This window comes from Camponotus vicinus, unplaced genomic scaffold (assembly GCF_025532165.1).
Source record: "Camponotus vicinus isolate PSW18456_S1 unplaced genomic scaffold, iyCamVici1.0 SCAF_11, whole genome shotgun sequence".
NCBI lineage: Eukaryota > Metazoa > Arthropoda > Insecta > Hymenoptera > Formicidae > Camponotus > Camponotus vicinus.
The window spans coordinates 16633077-16650867 of record NW_028141947.1 but is presented as its reverse complement, the minus strand read 5'-3'; the positions used below and the strand labels follow the sequence as shown (position 1 = coordinate 16650867).

Sequence of the window (17791 nt, the reverse complement as noted above, 5' to 3'; positions counted from 1 at the left end):
TATAAATAATTTACCCAGCTACTAACCTGCATTCCTTGGTAGGGATTATTTGGTTGCTGTTGCTGTTGCTGTTGCGGGGACTGCGGTATGCTCTGCTGTTGATTATGCTGGTGATTTAACGTCGCGTGGAAGCTCGTGTTCTCCGGCACGCTGACGCTGAGCTCCTCGAGGGAGGTGTTGTAGAGGACGGTGTTCTCGTCGCTGGCTAGATTGTGCCGCGGCACGAGAATGGCCGGCAAAACTGCAAAGTTTCGTGTGCCACGATAAAGTCACGCGATTCTACTAGCCTTGCTATGCTTATGATTGTAACGGCCGATTAACAGCCCTTTCCAGGGAAAGAGGAACGGAAATAGGGAGAGAGAGAGAAGTGCGAGAGAAAGAGCGAGACAGAGAGAATGTAATTTAAGCAAACCGAATATATATGTACCGATAATCGCTATTTCTCTCTTACAAAGACAAGTTGGCGTATGAATTTCACCTTCGCTATAAATATAAGTACAGGGTGTCCACTCAAATCTTGTAAAAAATTCTCTGAAAACTTCTTGATATTCCAGGTATTTTTGTTCAAAATTCCAGAATAAAAGAATATTTTAAAAATTTCTTGGTACAACACTTTTTAAAATAAGTTTTCTTTATTGTATGCGTTTTTTAATGTAAAAAATTCTCTGAAAACTTCTTGATTTTCCTATTTTTGTTTAAAATTGCAGATTAAAAGAATATTTTAAAAATTTCTTGGTGCAACACTTTCTAAAATAAGTTTTTTTTTATTGTATGCGTTTTTTAATATTTCTTACACTTGAAGAAAAAATATAGAGTCACTTAAATTTCAAGTGCTAGATTTGAAAATGTACTGAAGAAGTTTCGTAAACATTTTCATTAAAAATTACAATAAAGAATATATACTATATATTCAATATTTTGGTGAGACATTGAATATAAACAGAAATATGTGTATATTTATATTTTAAATCCTGAATTCACTTTGCTTGCCTTCTGCTTACAATATAAGAGCAACATTATCAAAGAGAGAATTTAAAAAAAAAATAAAACCACGAGAATCCCCTAATTTTCTCAGATACAAAACAAATCTTCGAAAATTCCTTGTCCTTTTCCAGGGAGTGGACACTCTGTAAATGATAATATCGTTTCTCGCACATATAAATTTTATTTAAATTATTCATATTATGCAATAAAAGGATGCAAGGTAAGAGTAAAAGAGCAATGCGTTTCAACGATGCAGATGGACGTATCTATCTACCTGGCGTTTGTATTCGTTGATAATGGTAAGGATTCACGCAGACCTCGTCGCGTTTTTGGGTGAAGGCGTACTCGCAGTGCTCGATCGCCCTCAGCTCGTGGTGCGACTGCAAGTCCGGCCAACGCCAGAGCCGACAGTAAATCACGTGCGGGAGACCCTTGCCGCGGACACCTTGAACGCCGTTGTCGCCGACACCGCCCGGACTAGGCCTGCAAAGATTTTACAGATGTAAGTCATGCACTTTTGAAATTTGGTAAAAGAATATTTCCAAAATCTCGAGGTTCAAAGATCAAATCTGACGTATATTATTATTATTATTATTGACCGCTAATCCTTGCCTTTCGGCTTAGGATAGACTTCCTGTTCAATACATCGATCTTTACAACATTATACTCATTTTATCATGTAATTAAACTATAAACTCAGTCTTTATTCCTTTATATCTTTAAAATCTTTAAAATCTTGAAACAAACTTTTATTTTACTTTAACTTTAACTTTTGAAATTTGAGAACATAAAAACTTAAAATAACTCAAAATCTCATAAACTCAAAAGCTCTAAAAACTCAAAAAACTTAAAATCTTGCAAATTTAAAAACTCAAAAACTTTCTTTTAACTTTACATCACTTTATAGATTTCAGTCTCAAAAAATCTGACGTATATCTGCCATCTTTTTGCTTAGAAGCATCACACATATAAATTCCTGAAAAATTCTTTAATAAATTTATATAATTCATATACTTTAATTTATTAAAAGATCTCTCTTTTTTAAGCTTGGGAGATTATTTTTTCGACATATTTATGCATCTCTCTCTCTCTCTCTCTCTGTTTGCGTCATGTCGTGCAACTGCATCCTGCGCCGGAAATGTCCGCGAGGAAGGAGAATCCAGGTGGAATTCGCTGCGTAAAGCCTTTAGGGCGGAGAAATTTCGCGAGATTACGTATTTCGCTGGTGTAAGGCGCGCAGACAAAACAAACTATATAGCACGTAGCCGATTGTAATAGTCTATTCAGCTTGTCAATATTATCCGGCGGGCGTACGTCGAATACATGAATGCCTTGCAACCACGGAATAATCAATGTGCCGTTCTGTAATTCGTGCGATAAGAAAGGAAATGTCGTGCATTCAGGACGAGGACGTGCGTCCTTCCTCGAGCGTAAAAAGGAAAGAAATAGATTGAACAGATTAATTTATGAAAGACTTGAAAGACACATCTCTACTTATTTTTAAAAAATGAATACAACGAAAATAAGATTTATACACCCAATTTCTCGAAATACGGATAACGTCACGAAACTACCATTACATCAACTTCCGGGATGTTGATATATTTCGATCGATATTGAGTTTAAAGCTCGAGCAACGCTCAATCATAGAGAGGGATAACTGTAAACGTAACTATATTATTATGCGAATAAAAGGAATCGTGGGCAAGAGAGAAAGATTGCGAGATCCTTTAAGCTGTATAAAATTAATGACAAGCTGCACGAGGACGAAGAAGCGTACATATTTACGGAGAGGATAATCGCTGGTATTCTTCCGCACCATCGTGTGGAATTAAACGGTATTTAATTCTCTCGCAGGCTCACGATTCGCTGCTCATTCCTGTTTCTCGCGAAATTCCGCCAACCAAGGAACGACGACTAACGCGACTTTCGTAATTACGCTCGCGTAATTACGACTCGCATGCTCATTAGGGGACCTCGAGGGATAAGAATTGTCACTTCCGGATCGCGAATTTACTTACGATGGCGCCCACCAAAGGCTCTTCTTTTCCCATCGAGAATGAAACACCAATAAAATATGCCAACGGATAACGAAATTACATCGTCGTGCAAATATTTTCCGTTCGGCAGGAATGAAAATATGCGGAGTGTTTCGCCTCTAATCGAATCTCAATTTTCGCTAATCGTAATATTTGTCTTCTCCGAGTAAAATTTTTCGTTTGACGTGCGGAAATAATAAAAAAAAAGCGAAATTATATACATCAAATAATGACAAAAATTGAGAAATATTCCTCGTCTATTCGCCTCTCTCTTTAAGGTGACTAGAGGTGAGAAAAGACGGCTGAAATTATGCTTGTGAAAATTATGATAAGATTAGATGTGTAACATTTCCGTCGATGCATAATGTAGCCTTGAGCTCATCTCGTTTTCTATGTGTATGTGTATCTGCATCGCCTCTCGATCGTTCGTTCCCTGTTACATCTTCTCTCTCTCTCTCTCTCTCTCTCTCGCTCGTTTTTTCCGCGTTACACTCAATTATCGTTCTTGCATGACACCGCACTCTGTTATATAATAATTTAGGAACGTTCGCTCGAGATTTATATGATTGTCTTGTTATCGCTATCTTATCTGTTAATCGCAATAAAACAGATACCTGCCACGAAGATTTTACTATAGTCTATGAGATAAGATAAAGAACAATCGTGAATATTAGTACAATTAAAGAGTTTATTTCTACCTATCTGGAACATATAAATCATATATATAAGATTACATAATTTTTTATATAACTTTTTTTATAATATATAATTTTTTAAAAATATTGATAGACAAATTTAAAAATAAATTTTACATTTATGAATATATATAATTATATAATTTTTAAAAAATATTGATAGAAAAATTTAAAAATAAATTTTACATTTATGAATAGAGAAAACATTGCGAGAAAACAAAGATAGAAGCTTTTTATTCCGTTGCTATATTTCATTTTTTCAGATACACCAAGCGAGTAAGGGGCAAAAAGAAGAAAATAGATAGAATAAGCGCGATAAAAGCGACTAAAGGTTAAGAAAAATCGAAAGAATCGAGGAATAGAAAGAATAAAAAGAATTCTTAGATTATCTATTCAACTATTCATTCGATGATGTAATAGCGCGTGTTCAATATCATGATTTCCTCGTCACCAAGTTTTGCGTTGCAACTGGTCAGTTTAACCACAATCATGTAATCATCACAATTCTTCTTTGCAAGTATTTCTATATTTATTTTTTATATTCTTCCACGTACACACATATTAATATTTAATGTAAAATACATAAGAAAAGCTCTCCTCTTATCTTCTCGATCAGCAAAGACATTATTATGCGATTGCATGGGAATCTTGACACTAATTTGCATTTTTATATTAAATTTAAGTTATTAAATTATATATTTAATTATTATATTTAATTTTAATTAAATTATTATATTTAATTTAATTTATTTTCATTATATTTTAATTTATTTTTAATATATTTATATTTTTTTATTATATTCATATTTTTATTATATTTTTATTCTCTTTTGATGTTCTTGTGCCTTTCAACTTCCAGCCTTTCTTTTCTCTTCTCTTTTACGTAATAGATTTTCTTATATATCGTGCTAAATAAATAATGACATAAATGAATAAATAAATGATGATGAATATATTATTTCCATCGAAATACGCGCTAGCTTATTCGCACACGCGATAAATCGATTTAGCGATCGTGCGAACTGTAAATATCGAGATACTTTTCTTGCTTCCACGCAAAACAAACATTCGCGAAGCAATTTTCCCGGTCTCCTGAAAATTTGAAGAATCAATTATCAGGTAGCTCAAGGTTCTCGATCTCCCCAGGGTCATTTCGTATGTGTGTCTCGCTCCAAAGATTACAAGATTATCAATATATATCTCGATCACGCCATCATCTATCATCAAAACGAGATAAAATAGGAAATCGCCGCTCTTTGATTACCTTCGTCCCGTTTTCGGAAGCTCATTCGTAAAAAAACGAGAGGAGGAAAAGTTTGCCAAGTATACAGGGTGTGTCTTAATAAATGCGAAAAATTTTAGGAGATGATTCTTTGTCGAAAATTAAGGGGGATTTTTCATATAAACATTAAAAAGTTCTAATAAAAAATTGAATAGGGGTTGCTAGTTTCATCCCTTTATAACAATACGAGAGGCTGTAAAAAATTTTAATAAATAACCTTTTTACCAGTAGAAAATATCCACCTAATTTCATTTCTTTAACTTGTTCCAAATTTGAGAAAAAAATAAAAACCTAATTTTTACCCTCATTTTTGGAGGAGTGTAACTCCACAGGGAGGGATGTAGGAGTATATGTTTATATGAAAAACTCCCCTTAATTTTCAACAAAGAATCATGTCCTAAAATTTTTCGCACTTATTAAGAAACATCCTGTATATCACGTATAACGAGCTCGAAAGGTCGTTATCAATAAATTTCGTACACAAATATATTCGGAAGATCCGAAATAATCCCATCTATTTTAATATATAAATTAGAGCCATGTGGATATCTTTATTTAAGCCTCCTTCTTTTCATAGACACGTAACGGATGCTCCGAAATTATCCGTAACTTTACTTCTATTGCATTGTTGGCTTCGCACAGACTTTTTATATTCTCGTTATCCTTGCAACTGACGAAAACGAAATAGCATAATTCTCCGCTTCGCGACCTCAAGGAGATATAACTTATCGGGGCCGATTACGTTACGTTGGCTTGTCTTATCGATCCAGCCTTTTTTTCTAAGACCTCTTTCTTCCTCCGGTTCTCTTATCGGTTCGTTGCTGCCGGCTGTGCTGATAGTCTCCATTCCAACTCTACTACGCTTTATGCACGCCAAGAGAGTTTTCCGATCGAAAAGATGTCCGACTATTTAAATCTACAATTGCTTAGTACTGTACTTTACTCTAGACAAATAATTAATGAAACATTCAAGTCTGTTTAATTATTCATTGTACATAATTTAAAAAAAAATAGAAATAAAATATACCGTATTAAACATTATTATATTATGCATACACTATTAATAATGATGTGTAAAATTTACATACATCAACGTTATAGCTTTGCTCTAAATGAGAGCAAAAAATAAAAATTATATTTCTTACAATGTGTCCTTGTGTACTTGACAGCTTTTTATATCGATCAAGAGAGAGATCTCGATCTCTATTCCTGTAAATTTCTCGGCTTCTTGGACTTTTGACGTTCTGTTACAATTTGTAAGTGTCGATTATTCATGGAAACATGAATTGCTTTCGTAAACTTGAATGTTGTTTTAAATTTTTAAAACGCATACTCGTGCAATGAATAAAACCAAAGATATCGCCAATCAAGATTTATTATTCAAGCATCTATCGAGTGTCTTATTATTAAATCGAATAAAATAGAGAACAATCAAAATAGAGATTAATCCAACAATGTGATAACAATCTAATACTATCCATCGACTGATGAATGAAATTTCATACATGCTTTCAGGATTCCAAGCATGCACGTATGTGTCTTTATTAAGGTATATCTCAGATAAAATTGCACCGTTTCCATTCATCCAGAAAAAGATAGCTTCTCTCATACAATGAAATATTGACACACACGTCAATATATAAATATATATATATATATATCTCGCGAGGAAACTAATGAAAAAGTTTTGTGTATCTCTGTATTTCTTCCATTTATTCTCCGCCATCGGAAACGTATTATATGCGGACAGTTACAGGCGGAAAACGTTTGAGGAAAAACGTTTTTCATCGTTAATAAAAACCGTTTGTTGCTTTCCAATTCCCGGTGACTTTTCGATGTGCGCGAATTTTATGTGATAAAAAAATATATCGAAAATTCAAGAGATACCGAAAAACTGAAATGCAAAACAGATTAATTCGCTCTCTTCTCCTTCCATTTCCAGCGACTTGTCGTTAACGTTTATCATTGCAACGTGTAATTAAATGAAAAGTTTCATCGACTATCCGTAATAAAATTCGACGCATTCGATGTCTCGATTCAAAGAGCATTTCTACTATTACTGTCAGGATGTAATGCGAAGCCTTTTTTAATTTTGTTCGTGCTCGTTTTTTGCTTGCCGACATTACGTTTAATAAACGACTATATATCGATGCAACCTTGTGTCTAAAACAACCAATATAACATTCTATGGCACGCGAGTAGAAGGAAGGAAATGTCGTGTATTCAGATATAGGACATTCGTCTTTTTACCTTCAAGCCGCACATATATAATGGAATTGATTATTTCGTATTCAAGAAATCGAAAGACATCAAGAGAAAGACAGAGAAAAATATTGCGATTAAAAGTTGTAATAAAATTTAAAACAAAATGAGAAAAAGTTTATACATAATTATATGTAACTGTATATAATTAAGTAAGATCTATTTTTATTATCATTTATATGTTATTATATCAATATTTTTATAATTATGCAGAATTATATTAGATTTTCTTCCCCAAATTATACTCGATATTTTTGCATAATTCGATATAGAGTAGAAATATTTTGATATAATTATATTTTTTCTTAAAAACAACTGTTTGTTTTCTGTACACCAATTTATTTCTCTCATTATTTTGTACATAAAAGTATTAAGATAATCGAAAAATGAATATTTTATTAGATATTTTATGATTTATGTAAAATTAAGAAATTCTTTCAAGCCTCATAACTCGAAAAGTACTGAATGAAAAAATACTTTATTATAGTGTTTTGAAAAGCTCTCGAGGTAAGCTACAAGAATATGCAATGAAAAATGGGGGTTTCCATTTAAGAAATTGAAGGTGACCTTCATGTGATCTTCAAACGACTGTCCAAGGCCAAATAATTGCCATTATCTTATGCCCCCCTTGAAACCATACAACTTTTGTCTGAAATATTTTTTTCTAAAATCTCGTGGAATTAAGATATTTTGATCCGAAAGTTAAAATGAGACATCCTGTATATTTTTCTAATAATATGCAAGCTATAAAAGTTTAGTTTTACACACGCCTTTTAAATTTCTTCGTTTTCTGACGAGATATTTCGCCTTAAAATTCTATTTTTTCTTGCTCCGATAGTTGGATTCTCCTTCCTTTCTTACTTTCTTATCATATTACAAAGTACTATGAAACTTTTAAAGCATCTGCTCAATTTCGCGAAGAGTTCAACCAACATGATACGCGTAAAATTGTTCTTTTCTCCAAAAATATAATCCACAATCGAATATATATAATCCACAGGGAAAGTAAAATTATATCTCTTCGTTTCCCGGCGACATATTTCACCTGAAAATTCCATTTTCTTTCTCTTCCAACTTGTTCGCGATTCCTTTCACTGAAATCGAACGAGCGTAAAACAAGCAACCGGGATAATCAGTCGTAGTGTGGACGAAGTGCGAAATAAACTTTTACCGCGGATAATGCATTAACATCAGCATCGCTAATGCCATTACGTACGTTTTGTACCGTTATTACGGCGCGACCGCGACAATAGGATATGATCCTTTACGTAATTTCTATCTCTCCTTCGCAAATCACACCCTTCTCTTCTTACCAGGCGAAACACTCGGCGAAATCGGTGCCATTAATTTTCCCCGCGAATTATTATCCGCGTCAATTGTCTTGCGTCAATCGACTAGCCTCGAGTGCCAGCAGCTAAGCGAATCGAGTTTTAACCAATCCCGTTCTCTAAGCGATATTAGCTGTATTAAAAATGCCCTAAATTTCATTTAAACGAGAAAAAATAACATTTTTTCTTTAATTATTTTTTTTACACGTATTTAAAATATTTAAGACATTTAAAATATATATTTAATTTTTCAATAAATCTAAATACATATTTAATATCGGAGAGAAATATGTAGACTTATAATAAATAAATATGTTTAAGGGATATTAATAATCTTTTCGTCAAATTGTCTCATGCGTTTGGAAACAAGCGACAAACACGACATACGAGAGACAATAGCTCCTAAGTCATCGTGACGTAAAAGACGGAATTATAGACGCCATAAGAGCGAGCAAGACTCGCGAATCTAAGACGAGCGAGAAGAGCCGCTTGGGTGACAAACCGGATAAATCCGCCGTCGATTAAAACTCGGCTCGCTACGATTTGCAAAGTGTGTCTGAAGAAGAGGTCGGGGGGGAGGAGAGGTGGGGAGAGATGTTTTAATTAATCTCTACAAGATTTCACTTTGCGACAGACGCGAGAACGGTCGTGCAAAGCCTCCACCTTGTCTCTCTTCGTCGACTTCTCTTTTTGCGTCAAATTAAAAAAAAAACCTAGCATTGACACGTAACCGAGAGATAGATCAAGGTGCACTTTTTCTGTCTTCCGATCGGCCAATTAAATCGCGCGATACGAGGTTTTTCTCGCGATATATGAAATATATACGTCAGCGATATTTTTTTCATTTTTTAAGTCACGCAAGTTGAATATGATTGGATGAAACTTTAATGTTGAATGAATTGACCTTAATAATGTTGAAGGCGAATTAGATTCTCGTCAATTATGTACATAAATAAATTATAAATTAAAAAAAAATTAAATAACGTGAAATTCGACGTGTCCCACTTTTGCGGATTTATTGTTAGACGAAATGACGTTTGCGATTACATTTGATCGAAGAACGCATCGCACGTATGCATAAATCATAGGATCTCTCATTCATCTTTGACACACGATGCCGATAGATCGATATCCTCGACGTGCGCTTTCGGATGCATCGGATGCACGCGACGGGATATTTCAAGTTTTATTTCGGATAATGCGAAAATCGTGTTCAATGTCAATGCGAGAGGATCAGACGGCCGTATCTAGTACACGCTAAAATATGAAAATACGTCGGGAGACGGAATTTTATCTCTAACGATACTCGAAAATAGACGAAAATTAAAATAAAAAAAGGAGAAAAAATGCAAACGTGTTTTTTTTTACAGTCGATGCTTTCTTGCGCAATTTTGCGAATTTGTATTTCGTGTTTCCAGAATAGTTTGTCCATCCGATGGAGATGCAACAAATATCGATGGCTACTTTTTCCGAAGTGTATCGGGAACCTTAAAATTGCTGGCAGAGGAGCCAAAATTATCAATTACCTCGAAACTTTGAAAATGGGGTGTCAATTTCACAGAGGTTTATTCCTGCGGTTCGGGGATAACGTCGTGGAAATGGAGGGGGCGGGGGCGGGGGTGGGAAACTTAATTTATCTTCTAACGGGTATTGAATCAACGTCGCGAACTATACGAGAACACAATGCAAGTAATGCCGTGCACATTTTGCATACGTGCATATAACGCACGTTATTTAGTAGACAATAATATAACGCGCGTAATGTAACATATTCGAGAAGTGGAACAAAGTTTAATTTCCTCGATAGCGAAACATTCGCGGAGCTGTATTTTTGTTGATTTTGCAAGCGAAGCGTACATTACGTGCTCAGAAATACACGAGTCTCATTCGTATAGCTTTACACACACACACACACACACACACTCGGAAAATCGAAATCAAATATTTTACAAAAACTCCATAAATTTTCGCTTAATATGCCAAGAGAAGGAGAAAAACACGGAAAGCAACATATATAAATTGAAAGTTTTTATAGACCATATGATGTTAAAAAGATACAAAAATTTTTAGTATATTTTAATTTCTTTTTTTTTTAATTGAAGGATTTATTTAAATAAAACCATCTTTTAAATCTTTAAAAGAATGGCAAATATATTACGCTTTAGAATTTGCGATTCTCACTCGTAGCTTTCCGATATTTTTACGATCTTTATTTCGTCATAAAAAAATAACATATCTTAATTGAAAAGCTTCAATTTAAAATATATAGTCTTAAAAATATTTTACATTATATAATTATAATCAACGATAATTATTTTAATCTTCAAACATGTCTGTATACATTGCTATATTTTTATCTCTTGGAGATTCACGTAATCAATGGGTTGATCAGGGGAGACACGCAAACAATAGTCGCGCATTATTATATCTCGATATGTATCGACACGAGAGTGCGTAAAACCGCGAAGTGCAACGAGGATGAAACGCAGCGCACGCGTTTCAATCGAGAAGAATCTCTGCTGCTGTACGTCGTTGCAACGTGCAGGTAGTCAAATATATCGAAATCCGTGGGACGTGCTGACGCACTTCGCGCATTATCTGCACGCGCGCCTCGCTCGCACGTGCCCCGTCGTGCCCTCCCGGACATGTGCACGATGGGCCGAGAATCGTTAGAAAGGTAGACGTGCATGTGTATGTACACAAACACACGCGCGCGATACAATCGCGCACGAAATTTCATTTCCTCGTGGAACCCTATTGTCGCGATGTCCAATAATCGACGTTGCTTTAAATACGCGCCATCGCATATCAATGGATGTCGAGTGTTTCGACGATTTTATGCCCTTTTATTTATTCGTTTTTATTTACAAAAAAAAAATAAAATAAATGCGACCAGAGGGGTTAAGGGGTCGTTTCTCCCATACTTCGGAATTTCGCGCACTTTCGAATGACGTTAAGTATAAATAAGGAGAAATGGGTACGATTTGGAGATGGGATTAATTGTATTAAAATCTGAGTAAAAAATTAGTGAAGTTTCTTTATGTATAATAAAGAGATTGGGCAATGTATGAGGAAAAAAGTATGTCGTTATAGAGTTAATGGTCGCAAGAATAGAAATTGCTTAGTGGTTCCTAGTCTCCTCGAGTTGCATCAAGAGTCTAAGTGACCGTGGTTAGTCGTTTCTTCCTAGACTATAATCCTGTTCCCTCAAGCTATCTCGGTTTCGCAAAAAAAAAAAAAAAAAAAAAAGAGCTCTAGTAATAAATAATTTAATAAATAATTTAATAAATTAATAAATTTAATAAATAATTTTATTCACACATCTATTATAATTATTTATTTTATTAAACCTGACATTTTGCGCGAGCTAATATCGTCCAAAAAAAACGCGAAATTTTATTTCCACAGGAAATGAACACGCTGCAACGTACATATATTTTTACGTCGTGCAAAAGAAGAAAAAAAAAACAAATAGGAACGCGATCGATAGACGCACGGTCGTAACAAAATAACTATATAATCGCGCGGAGAACATCAGCAAAATCTTATCTACGAACTTTATTCGCGATAAACGTTGATGAGCTCTGACTTGGCTATTCATTCTCGAACAATTTATCGCTTTTTGAGACGTAATGACATACAAGGGTTCGACTCACGCACGTGTAGCACCTCACCGTGTCGGCTGCGGAACAAATTGCTGCGAAATCACTCGATCGCCTCATTTGACAGCTCGCCTCTTCTGACCCTCCCCCTTCCTATCGTTTCGACCCAACATCTTCGCGTCATCGGAAACACCAGTCGCAAGATCCTCGCGTGCGATTTTTTTTCTTCCTCGCGCGTTCAAGATTTTTTTCACGGTTTTTCTTCACGCTAGTCCTTCGCGAAATCCAAGTCCGCGAAATCGCGACAGCTCGCGAAAAGTTCCGGTAGAGACGGAAACGCGCGCGTTCCGTTCGCGCGGCCTCGCGCGACTCGACTCGGCGAAAAGGATCCACTCGCGGCTCTCCCTCTCCCGCTACCGGATATCCTTGGCCGAGGAGAGGCTCGTCATCGCGCCTCGGCCGGCCAGGACTACTAACTATTAATAAAGTTGTCATGCGGCACGCACGCCGCAATCGATTCCCGTATAATGGCTTCGACTGTATAGATATATACGGTGTGCGCGAGCGAAGCGTCACATACATCATTCCGATGTGTACGGGATCCTTCGAGAGAGAGTCTGGATCTAATCCTCCTTAACGAGAATTGCTTAAAAATCCAGCGGAGAAATTAATCAAACGTGATGAATTCTAATTCAGTACTGAAGACTGCAAGATAGACCAAGACTTGGCCAATAAATATAATTGAAAATATGAAAAAGTAATAATAATAATAAATAATAAATTTAAATAAATAATAATAATAATAATTTAAATAAATGAATAATAATCATAATAAATAAATAAATAATAATAATAATAAATAAATAATAATAATAATAAATAATAATAATAATAATAATTTCCTCGTGTTCGAGGATTGGAAATGTCAAAGAAGAACAAAGGATTCTGACTTGTCAAGTATATCTATATAAATTATCTTATGCTCGTTCGCAAGGATGCGTATACGTGACAGAACAGAGTCCTTATTTATAATGAGACAATGTATCGATAATCTAATCTATTTGCAGTTATGATTAGGTGCGTAGATGTGTAATTATTGTAGTAATCTGTGCGCAGACACACGCGCAAATAAAACTTGTAATAATAATTACAAGTTATAATTTATAGATATTTTTTCAACCTCGAGTCCTAGATCGCAAGGAGATGTGTCGCGAAATAATATTAGATTTTTTAAACAAAATCAATTTTTAATCATGTCTTTTGTAATAGAGATTTATATCAATGTAAATGGAAATTAAATATTTTGCAATCATCAATAATTGGTGACAATTATAATGACATAAGCTCGTAATTATTCATATTTCATAATTATATTTCAAATTTAACGTTAAATCTCAGGATATACCGGTGAATATTTCATGTAATCAGTAATAATATAAAGTGTAATTGCAACAATTAAATACTGTGAGATACGATATTAATTTCGTATTATTGTGCTTTTCATATTCCCTGTACATGACACATTTTATAGTATATTCCGCAGGGATAAACGATAAGCCATGTTTAATTTTTGCAAACGTATATGATACCGCTGGTATGTTTACTTGATTTAAAATTGAAGTTTTTTTGCGTGTATATAAGATAAAATAATAAATAATAAATACTATGTGATTTATCGATTAGGAAAATTCAAAGAAAATAAAAATCGTTAAAATCGCACTATTAGAAAATAGAAACGCAATTTGCAAAGAAACGCATTTCGCGAGATAAGACATCGCGATCAAATATCTCGTCGCTATCAGCTGATTATCACTCCTTGTCTTTTTACGCGTTGTTTCGCGCAAAAAATAACGAAACTGACTACTAATCAAGATCCTTATCCATTTTTTCACACTCCGTGATCAGTTAGTAGCTGCAGGTCATTTTACACCTGAATAACCATCTTTATTCCAACTGTCCATCGTTTTATTACACGACAATTTCATAACTCTTTTTAATTAATCAAAATCCATATCTGCTGATCCGTAAAAAAATTCTTTATTTTTTAATTATCGGCTTATTTGTTCTTCTAATGCCCGATTTCATCAACCGCGTTTAACTTTAATCTTAGTTCAACTCACTCTTTGTCTCTTTCTAAAGGAAGAATTAAAAGGAGATAAAGAGTGAGTTAAACTAAGATTAAAGTTAAACGCGGTTGGTGAAATCGGGCATAAGAGTTTCAAATTAATATTAATTAGAATTATTAAATTTTTCATTGATTATTTATACAAAAAGTCGCTTTTTATTTTTTTAAATATTTTAAAAAGATTATTTTTACTTTGTATAACATTTTATTTAATAAAAGTTTATTTAATAAAAGTTAAATTAATTATTATTTAATAAAAGTAAAATTTTATTTAATAAAAGTAATAAAAGTTTTTTTCCGAACAACTGAGATAATGTCGATTAATTTTTCATTAATTTTTTGATTTAACAAAGCTGTGTATTTTCTGAATAATTCTTTTTCTCTTGTTAATATTTGTCTGTTGTTAATGATTTACTTTTTTGCCGGAAAACTGAGGGAGAAAAAGCACGTATGATCGTCCGTCTGCAACAGGAGGCCTGACGGAATTAAAACGACTGTTGCGTGAATTAATTACTATTTATCCCGTGACGTGAAACGAACTGGGAAAAGCGCGCTCAAGAGCCTGATCATTTATACGCTTCGTTGTCCCGAACAATGTACTAATATACCGCCCACTTACTTTTACAGGACAGTATCTCTCCCTCTGTTTGCGTTTGAAAAGCCTGACCAAGCGAACAAATACAAACAAATATCTGGTAAAGAGAAACATTATTTAATTAATAACCGCATTACTCTTGAATTTTATTAGAAATTATCTGGAAAGAACTTTAGAAAGATGTTTAATTAATAAGAAAAACGCACATTATTTAATTAATAATCGTAATTTAATGAATAATTAATATTTGAATTTTACAAAATTACCTGGGAAAAAAACTTTAAAAACATTAATTAGCGTCTTTTGCAGCAGCTTTCCGACCGAGTGCACCCAGGATGCACCAGGATGGAGGACAATATTAATCGAATACTAGGAAAGAGCGCAACCGAGTTCGTTAAAAGTTATTCATCGGGGATTAAGATTACTCGGCGCACGTGATTATTTCAACTTCGAAAACATTCTTAAAGAGCGAGGAAAAGAAAACACACTTCGCGCTTCTCGTATACGCGATTATAACATTTCGCGAGCGATTGATAAATGCCCCTCCGCCTACGCAACGACGAACGCATTTGGAGTTCCTTTGAATGCGAACTAAGGAGATCGCATTTGCGTCATCGTCGCACTCGGAACGATTCCTAATCGAATTGAATAGAACGAATCTTTATCGAGATTATCGATAACAAGCATATGTATACGCAATAATCACGTGCTGACATAAGATTTGAATTTTTTTCATTCAATGTATGTCGTTATAATATATTAATATAATATAAATATATTAATCAAATATACGCAATTAATTATATTAAATTGTGTTATTAATTTATTATTGCTATTATTGATATTTTATCAGCTCCGTTTGTTGTTAATATACTATTATCAAGTATTATCTTTTGTGCAAGAAAAAAGTATTTTTATTATTATTATTATTGTTATTATTATTATTATTACCAAACTAGTATTATTATTATTAAATTTTTGTACACAAATGTAGGATGTACGAGCAAATTTGATGGAATAAAACGTCAAAAATAGAAATTAAATGACTCTATGCTCCACTTTTGAGTGCTGAATTTAAGAAAATTAATTAGTAGCATCTCGCAAAATCGCGGAGCAGACTAAAAATCATTCCTGAGTTATTCCTGAGTTATTATCGAGATTGGATATTTTATCAATGCGCTAGCTCCGTCTATTGTTAGTACACTATTGTCAAATACTATCTTTTGTGTAACAAAAACTAGTATTATTACTATTATTATTATCAGCATCAAATTTATTATTATTTATTATTTATTATTATTATCAAATTATTGCTATTACTATTATTATTATATTACTACTACTACTATTATTATTATTATTATTACTATTACTATTATTATTATATTACTATTATTATTATTATTATTACTATTACTACTATTATTATTACTATTATTATTATAAATTATTATATTATTATTATTATTATTTCTACATAAACAAAGAATATACGAGCAAATTAAATGCTTTACGAAAACAATATTAAAAATAGAATTAAACTAGAAATTGTTCTCCATTTTCGATTGAATTGAAGAAAATGAATTCGATCGCGCGAAAATCCCGGAGTAGACTGACACAAACTAAACAAACACATTCCCGAATTTTGATATCCCCCGTATCTTGGTATACTCACGAGAACGCAACTCGTAACCCTTGCTCGCGTGTTCCACATATGCTCCCCGCACGTGGCCGCGGGGACAGTGTTTACCTGTGGCCGCGTTATCGCCTCGACCGGCCTAAACGTAACGTTGTCTCACGCGCATCCATCCGTGGCCTGTCGTAGATAGAGGAATATACGCGACGCACACCCCTCTCACGTGCGTGTCACGTACCGAGTGTCTCGCGGCGAGCGAGTGACAAGCGAGCCGCTTATCTCAATAGCAAACGCGCGCACATATATATATATATATATATATATATATATATATATATATGAATCCCGGCACGCACGGGTTACGTGTGCGAGAGCGGCGATCTCTAATAAGAACGGACAAGTGCCGTCTCTCGGCGAGAGCGATGGCGAGAGAGGAACGTCATACGCGCGATGAACGTGCGTCTACAGATGCGGGGCGACGCACACATAAACACGATGCACACACACACACACACACATGTGGCGCGCGTACGTGACCCGCGCGCGCGCGCGCGAGCTTTCTTTTCTTCTCCCGCTCGTCTCGCTCCTTCTTTCTCTCTCATTCCCTATCGGAGGTACTCTACCTCTCGCACGCTTTTCCTAAAAATTCTAAAAATTGCGTACAACGTATATCGCGAACGCCCCAGGTTCGTCAGGTGCGTGTATTTGTGCAGGCATACCTCGGTATAGTGATGCACTTGGTGTTGCAACTTTGCGTAGTGATGGCCTTCTCGAGCTCCTCGAGGCCCGCCGACTTCTTGAGCTTCTTCACCAGGCTCTTAACGGCCTTCTCGCTCCATTTGTCCTCGCTCTCGGCCTTCTTCCAGCCCAGCAGCCGCTTGACGATAGGCGGGTTAAAGCTGGGCAACATCGAAGTCATCATTTGCCCTGAGACGAGCGCGCGCGACCCGCATCGGGGCCGCCGTTGCCGTCGCGGAACGCGTACGAATTCGTGACGTTACTTGACTTTCGGTTTCCCCCTCGACGAAGCTCGCTCCCCGGAGAAGTCTCGCGGATCGGCGACCGCGCCAAATACCGATCGCGACTCGCGGACTCGCGACAACGAGATCGCTCTCTTTCTTTCTCTCTCTCTACCTTTCTTTCTCTCTTTCTCTCCCTTTCTTTCTCTGTTTCACGCAGACGGCGAAAATTTCACCACGGCCGCCATAGTGCGCCCTCGGCACGCACTTCGTCACGACTCGTT

General features: G+C 35.1%; 1 protein-coding gene across 1 annotated transcript in view; it reads right to left on the bottom strand.

Moving 5' to 3' along the window:
* Positions 1-17791, bottom strand: part of Smox (Smad on X) — a 26594-nt gene extending 8803 nt beyond the window's left edge. Inside the window, exons 1-3 of the mRNA XM_083083346.1 lie at positions 17268-17791; positions 1259-1467; positions 27-241 (exon numbers count right to left, since the gene is read on the bottom strand). Coding sequence (XP_082939472.1) covers positions 27-241; positions 1259-1467; positions 17268-17470 — 627 coding nt within the window. The 5' untranslated portion in view covers positions 17471-17791. The remainder of the gene's footprint in view (positions 1-26; positions 242-1258; positions 1468-17267) is intronic.